Raw genomic sequence first — 8363 nt, 5'->3', positions numbered from 1 at the left:
TGCAACTAACACCTCATTTTCTGTCTTGGCCACTCTCACTTTTTGAAACACCTGTCGAGTCACAACTCGTATACTTTTAAAATGATTAATTTATTAGCTATATTCTAAACACACAACATAACCGATGCAGCACGTTGATAAATGCGTTTTGCGAGGTAGGCATTTGAAGCTAATTGACCACTAAAAAATATCGAATAGCCTATTATGCTCAGATAATTAGATCCTATGGATTAACTGAATTGTGTCCATTCTGATCATAAAGCAGTCATAGCTACTTTCGGGTATTAATTTGCATATCCTACTATTGCGATTTTATTCAGGTTGTATGTGTGTCTGTGTGTGTGTGTTTGTGTGTGTTTGTATGTGTGTGTTTACATGCGCCTACGGAACTCGGCTTATTGGTGTGCTTGAAGTAGGCTATTGTTACACCTAAGCGCAACCACAAGATCATAGTGAAGAAATGTTTTCTAAGTTTGCTCCTCACTTTGAAGCAGGTGTCGTAGCAGGCAAGAGCAGCATTTTAACACATTAATGAGTTAATCAGCCAATGAATGACGACGAACAGAGATATGGGGTGGGGATTTCAAGAAAGGACCTGTTCCTATAGCCAATCATTCGTTAGATGGGCGGCAAAAAACATTCGGGGGAGGTGTGCCCGGACGCCGAACGGTCGCTCCGTGCCGAAATCAGCCAAGAATAATGTCAGTGTCAGTTTAGCAATCTAGACGAAGCCATAGGCGCAGTGGAAACTAACGAATACGCTTTTCCAATAACTTTATTTGCATTGATTACCAAGACACAAGCATAAGCACGAAACCCGACTGACATACATGTGACAATCAGAATTGCCCACTGGACACAAGCTGAGTTTTATTACCGCGCGAAAAACGGGATACTTTACTGGACATGTGAGAAAAGGGAGTTACAATCGTCGAATCTTCTGAACAAAATGAAGCTTCCCCGTTTTCTTCATTGCCTTTTTATCACTTCGTCTATGATTTGGCTGAGCGCTTCGCAGTCAGGTGAGTGACAATTGTGCGCAAGGTGTTTGTTTACGGTCCGAGCAGAGGCGTTCAGCCAACGCTCATTTCACACTTACAACTAAGGGAATGTTCTGTCCCAAGAGAGCACAGATGGTCTCTTATTTGGCTCCCTTTTTGTCGTATAAAAGTTACCGAACTGCGAAATGTACACACCCTGTCAAGTCTCAGTCAACAGCACCGGGAAACTCGTCTGGGACGTTAACGTTCAACAGCCGTGTGCCAGTCAGCTTGAGCATGGTGTTTGGCACGGACCTCACTCTTTCGTGACCTGCGTATGCTTAGTTTGGTGATATGACACATACACATTGACCCTGAATTCAGACTGTGTATAGGGGCTGCCCTGACATTCTGGAGAAGGGCCACAGCACTGCATAACGGTAAATGCAGTGGTATACTACTGGTTATTGGCATCTATTCAAGTGTCGTTTCGCCAATGCATTTTTTGTTTGTTAGAGCTTTCTCAGTTTAGTAGTTCGAGGTGCTCGGGTGACACCGTGCGCCACAGCACACAACAAATTATGATAATCAAATGCCACCTGCCACCATTCATTGTAAATTACAGCCCAACGCAAATAGAAATGTCACTTATGCCACAGGATCATAAACGATAAATGACAAAGGCTAGACTCATCAACGTCTTTTATTGCCGCTGAACAAAGCCTCATACAGTAGGCTACTATTTTGTCATATCGTGGGACAGTGTGACCTAATGCGCAAATTGTTTCGCACTTTTTGATTTGATTCTGTTGTGCAGTTGTCATACTGACATTACTAACATTTGGAATAGACAAGTAGCATATAACGTGATATAGAGGGAAAGTTGTCAGGCACTGTCGATTGACAGAGTGAGCGTGCATCTCCACACGATGGTGGTATTCAACGGAGACACGCTGAGGCGAGCGAATATTTTTTACTCTCCGCGAGAAACGAGCGGGCCCCACACTGTTTCCCCGCTACGTCTCATACATGTTGTTCATTATGCATATCGACTGCGAAGAAAGACCCGAGCCCTGCGTTGGCCGCTTATGAATCGTGTTTTGTCATATCTAGTGGGAGCGAGGGAGGCTTTGTCAGCGTTTTATTTGAATATGTTAATTCACAAATATAAACAGATATGGTCAGTGAGTGGTTTGCCCAAAAACGAGGAAGTTAGGAGGCTGTAACAGTTCAGTGGGCAAACATAATGTAGTGTTTATTTACTGTAAGTCGCTATGGACAAAAGCCACTGCCAAATACCATAAACATACACATAATCAAAACATAAACAGACTGTGTGGTGTAAGTTTTGGCCAAGTGGTAGATTTATCTAAATCTTTCTCAAATACTATAATCATGTCTAGTTATTCATATTTTAATGCTGTTTGTTTGGGTGTTGTTTTAGTAATTGTTTAGACGTATGTTTTTAAGTACATTACAACATGCATTTTATTAATTGTATACAGTATTTGGGGCCTAATCCTAAAGCTTGTTATCTGATCAGATGCCCTACAAATGAAAAAATTCTCTCAAAAGTTACACAATTGTGTGAGCATCTAATTAGTAAAGTGATTTTTGGTCCCCGAGTCTGGGGGTACTTTTTTCCCAGAGATGGCTTAGTTGTGCCCTTGTGGAAACCATAATGAAAAGACCAGTTCTGGCAGGTATCAAGTATGGGGACCCCCGAGAGGGAAACATTATGTTGATTGAATTGCTTTTAGATGACCAAATTAAGAGGACGCAGAGGCGACACGTTAAGAGGCCGAGTGAAAGAGGCCGTCCTCTGTCAAGGTTATTAAGCTTGCCAAATCCCTGCAAAGAAGCATATTTGTGATGCAAATTTGCTGAAGAATGTGAGCTATGCCGCTCACTCGGGATGCTATGTGTGCAGAATAGAGATTCTTCTTGACTGTTGCCAATGCCTGACATTATCGTGGTTCTCTCTCGCTCCTCTCCCTCTCTCTTTTTCTCTCTCTCTCTCACACACTCTCTGGTGGGTCCCCTAGTGAATATTTCAATCGAGGTCCAGTTCCATCCTCGAAACGGTTACTCTGCAGTAATGTTTACAAAGACGGCTTGTTGAACAACCTCTCTCACCCTCCTGTTTTTTCTGCCTCCCCTGGCTTTTGTGCGGCACAGCACAAATTTCCTAATGGTCCTCATTATGCACTGCCACTCTCTTATCAGGAGGCAGATGGCACTAAATTTGACCCAGACTGTGATGACATTTAAGAGTTCTCAAGGAAATTACTGGTGGTCAACCGAAGAATACCAATATCAAATTATTAATCAGCTTTGGCACGGATTAGGCCTCGTTGGCGAGTTCATATGAGCGAAAGGAAATGAGAATTTATCTCTTGGTAATTAAGATCCGCGGGGCCGCTCTTGTCTAGACAGACGATTTTTCATCAGGAAAGCCTCCCTGTACTCATCTTTTATGGTGCGGTACTGTTTGTCAAAGCCGAGGCGAGTCCAGCAGTTCAAGAGGCTGAAGTAAGGCTTTTCTTTGTATCACGGCTGCAGTCCGAAATAATCTTCCCACAACAATGTGCCTCACGGCAAGGTTAGGAGTCACAGCCAGAGAAACGTCAATGTGGCCCTCGTAAAAATTGTACCAAGTGTGAATATCCAGGCAGTTTAAGTGAGGTTCCACAGCCACACACTCCCACTCTAGTGGTGAATAATTTGCATTAGCGTTCGGATCTAAATGATGAAGCTGTGAAGTACCTCCCATAACCGTGATGGACAGCATTAAATGGTTTGACCATTGAATCCTTAATAATGATGCATGTTAAATTGATCATTGACCCACCTCCATCGGAGTGTGGTGTATCTGCATATATCTGTCTGAGTGTGTGTGTGTGTGTGTGTGTGTGTGTGTATGTGTATGTGTATATGTATGTGTATGTGTATGTGTATGTGTATGTGTGTATGTGTATTTGTGTGTGTGTGTGTACATGCTTGTTTGTGTGTATGTGTGTAGGTGTATTAGTGTGTAATGGAAAAGTATGCAATTAACAGCAGTGGAGGGAAGCTGGTGGTCTCTGAGGCATGGCAGTGGGTAGCAAAATGGCCTCAATCAATGAAACGCACGTAATTAAATGTTTCTCACAGGCCCTCGTTTGGCTCCTTAAGTGCAAGTGACCTTGTGCTGGGCAGGGCCCACAGGGGGAACCGAGACTCCCTGCACACAACAATGCACTTGCATTTTAATTGGACAGTCTGTCCAAAGGCCTTGCAGAGGAATCCTCAGCGAGCGATGCTCGCACGGTCAGGACCAAGCTCAGCGTGCGGCTGCCTGAAATGACATCCAGTCTCACAATCCAGAGGCCAACAGAGATGACCTACGTCTGTATCAACAACGGGCAAGTTTGTGTCTCAACAAAGCCCAAACAAAGTGGTTCTTTTCAAGAGCAGAAGTGACTGTCTAAATGTTTACACAGACATGGCGACATGTAGAGATTTTCACTGTTCCACTTGTCCGGCAAGACAACCGGCTAAAAGGGATATTCAGCTCTAGCACCCACAGTAATGACCGTAATTTCGCAGTGCCCCCTCTTTCTCTCTCTTCCCCTGGTTGGTAGTGGAGGAGGGTTAACCTCTGTCTGCCTCATGCTTAATGGAGAGAATGGGCCTCTTTGATTTGGGTGAATCGTCTCGTGCCAAGTCCTGGAGGGGGGCAGGCATGAGGGTTACGGGCGGCCAAAGCAAACGTCGACTTCAAAAAAAAAAAAAAGAAAAAAAAAAACTGCTAAGACTTTCACTTGCTCATCTCTCCTTTGAAAACTCTCTCATCCTCTCTTTGTCATTCCCTTTTCTTCTCCATCTTTTTTCTTCTCTCTCTTCTCTCTTTCTCCCCTCTCTCTCTTTCTCTCTCTCATCATCTGTCTATTCTGCTCTTCTCTTCTTGCTGTCATCTCTCTCTCTCTCTCTCTCTCTCTTTCTCTCTCGGCCTCCTCTTTGATGCCCAAAACTGAACAGCATCTTCAGCTTTGTCAGCTCTCGTGGCGAAAAGGAGAAAAACCAATAAGGCGAGTTGTAATCCTCCAGGCTGCCTTTCTCGAGGGGTCGCTTGTGTGGCAGGCAGGCAGGCAGGCGGGCGAAAGCCCCTGGGGATTTCTTTTCAGCGGCCGGAGGGGTTTGTTTTTCGCCACCACTTGTAATTCTTCTCAGAAACGACTGCATCCCACCCACCCCCAATCACCCTCCCCCACCACAGCCCCTACTCCCAACCACCCTGGGTAGCGTCTAGGGACCCTCTCCCTCTCTCTTTCCCTTCCTCCTTCCCTCTTTTCCTCCCTCCCTTCCTCCTGTCCTCGCTCCCTTTCTTCATCTTTCTCTCTCTGTCGTCTTTCTCCAGATGCCCCAACCTGTCAATACTAGCCTTGCAATTTTTTGCTAGCCTCCCCAAGGGTTGCATATGTTTACATATGTTTACACACCAGCATTTAATAATGACAAGATATCATCGGAGTACTTCATACATCATGTACACTACATACATAATACACTATAGTATCCGTGCAGTGCGTTCATCATCCTTGACACATTACTTGTATGTTACATGCTCAACAGGGTGATTGAATAATTTGGGTCTGCTCAGGCAATAAGGCACAGGAAGTGACTAAGTTGAGAGCATTCATTTTTCATGTCGGGGAAATTGAATAAAATAACAACAAGAAATTCTTCCCTGCAATGTTTCAGCTCGCTTCTGTTTAGTTTTGTTTTTCATGAGCCATCATATCTGCACGTTAGCGGCATCCATGTCTGTGAAAATCAGTGTGTCACAGTTTTAAATTAATGTCAACCCAGCTCTCTCTGTCTCTCTCTCTCAGTTTGTTCTCTCTCTATCTCTCTCTCTCTCTCCTTGTTTCCTGCTGCTCCTCCATGGCATAACTTGCTCGCTGTGAGGTGAGGCAGGCAACACTATCAATGGAGCCAGTGTTTCCTTTCATAGGCTTATAAATCCATGCTGATTTTATCGCTGCACCTCCCCACTGAGCCCCGGTGCCATAATCACCGGTGTGCGCGTTATTAGAATTGCCACGCCGTATAATCAGCCATCCATACGGAAATCCACTTGTATTAGCGATCACCTGCTCCCCACCTCCCTGTAGTTTCCTGCACTGCCAGCAGTTGTTCCTGGCATCCCAAAACAGATGTGTTCAAGTCTTGTCAAGTCAAGTACAAGTCTGTACCAAGGACGACTGCTATGTTTATTTTGAAAAGTGTCTTACTTTACCCAGAATTCATAGCAACATAGTCCTACTTAAGATAGTCAAGAACTAAACTGCTTTGTGCAACAGTTAATTTAGATGTCTATCTGAAGTTTGACTAACTACACTATCTAAGCCGTAGTCAAAGCCTATTTGAAGTCAAAGCTTCATGTTTCTTAGCCAGACAAGCATCCCCCTCCTACTTCTCCTTGATGTGTGCATGTATGTCAAGAGGCATTAGAACAACAATGGAATCGGCACAACTCCCCACCGGTCCTCATTACTGGCAAGTGAGGACACCCAGGGCGTAGATGCAGCCCCCACACTGCCGAGTTTTTGTGTACACACAATAAGGCTAATAACAGGTTGACACCGTCATCAACATGCCAAAGGGTCTTGTGTCGCTCACTCGCTCTAAAGACCACATGCGTGTCGAGTGTGTCATCTAGGTGGTGTCTGTGTGTGTCGATTGAGAGAGAGAGAGAGCGAGAGAGAGAGAGAGGCTCTTTTGTCCCCCTGCTTGTAAGCTGTCTCTGGAAATGTCCCACGCTAATCAGTGTGTACTGGGTAATTACAGCATGTCGGCCCATGATATTGACTGCTTTGAGATGAGCGGCAGACTGGATGAGGAGGAGGAAGAGGAGGAGGAGGAGGAGGAGGAGGTGGTGTTTATAATCTTGACTGGCCGTCTTGCCGTGCACAGAAAGCATAGCTGCACTAGCTTAGCGCCTCTCGCTGCGGTCGTGTGAGATTAGGTGATTATTTAGAGGATTAAAGCATGATTGTGCATCCAAAGCAAATGTTTCCCATCTCTCTATTACAAGCGATGGGCGTGCTGTGTGTGTGTATAAAGCTTTAAACACACAGTGGGAAGACTGTTAGAAATTCTTGGAGACTCTGCAATGCTGCTCGCCTGGGTGCCAGTGTTGATGTCATAGAAAATAATTGATTACCCCATTATATTTATTTATTTATTTATTTATATTAATAAGTTAATACGTGACATCGCCCTTCAAGTTCACATAACTAACTAATAAGAGAGTGCTCTCACTAAGGTTGAGTTTACGGTCTGAGCTCTAGTAACAACCCAGCTCTTTGCCAAAGTGGTCAGGGTGCATGTTTGGTTCCCTGTAAACTCTGTTTGTGGCCAGATGGTGTGACTGTTCCTCCCTTTAGTGCAATTAAAGAGGATAAGTAAAGTAAAACATTTATCTTCATAAAATGTTTGAGGTCCAAAAATAATGGGTGTTTTTCCACAAAGAAATAATCTGTTTATTTTGTGTGCAGATAGTTGGCACAAGTGAATAAGGTAGTTTATTGGTAGTAATAAACTATACATTTATGACCTAACACCACTAGTCCAATTAAATCAGTGGAACATTTATATTTACAGTCGGTAATAGTGCATTTTTAATCATTTGTTCAAATAAAAAAAAATATTTTCAGCATGTGCAGGAACTACCATGCAAGCTTGTACTTGTTTCTATCAGTGTGTGTATTTAGGAGCACTTGACTAAGAGATGCAGGAAAAGAGAGACTCTGATAGAGAATGAAGAGAATGAGGAACTAAAGAAGTCAGGAATGATGGATTACACAGAGGGAGGAGGGAAGGAGAGAGGAAGACCAAGTCGGTACACATGTTTGCTAAAACACAGGGGAAGAGACTGCGAGCAGTGTGTGTGTGTGTGTGTGTTTGTGTAGTGTGTGGCCACCACCACACAGGTGAAACAAGATGGGGGGGGGGGTGCAGTAGGGTGGGTGTGGGGGGGGGGGCACTTTGTCCTTTTAAACGGCTCCTTCTGCTTCCCTGACCTGTAATAAATGAGCGAACGTTTGGAAGTGGCAGCTGAGACGGGGGGACCAGGGAGAAAGGGAATTCAGAGCGACTGAGAGAGGTGGAGAGAGGGAGAGAGAGAAAGAGAAGAAGAGAGAGGGAGAGATAGAGAAGATAGAGGAAGATAGAATGGAAATGAAGATGTCTGTTGGACTACATACTATAGGACCCTACAGTATCCGCACCCCCCCACCTCCCTGTATTGAAATGGTCCCTCAGAATATAAAAAAAGCTTTGTGTGTGCATGTTTCTGTTTGAGAGTGTATGTGTGGCAAGTTTATACTGTTTGTATGT

At 44.3% G+C, this 8363-nt stretch overlaps 1 protein-coding gene across 1 annotated transcript in view; it reads left to right on the top strand.

The window, feature by feature from the left end:
• The first annotated feature begins 660 nt into the window (after positions 1-660).
• LOC125288491 (receptor tyrosine-protein kinase erbB-4-like) overlaps positions 661-8363 on the top strand; it is a 274673-nt gene continuing 266970 nt past the window's right edge. Inside the window, 1 exon segment of the mRNA XM_048234899.1 lies at positions 661-1022. Within this exon segment, the coding sequence (XP_048090856.1) occupies positions 950-1022 (73 nt within the window). The 5' untranslated portion in view covers positions 661-949.

Source organism: Alosa alosa, chromosome 23, assembly GCF_017589495.1.
Source record: "Alosa alosa isolate M-15738 ecotype Scorff River chromosome 23, AALO_Geno_1.1, whole genome shotgun sequence".
Classification (NCBI taxonomy): domain Eukaryota; kingdom Metazoa; phylum Chordata; class Actinopteri; order Clupeiformes; family Clupeidae; genus Alosa; species Alosa alosa.
The sequence above is the reverse complement of the archived record's forward strand: the minus strand, read 5'-3'. Positions and strand labels throughout refer to the sequence as shown.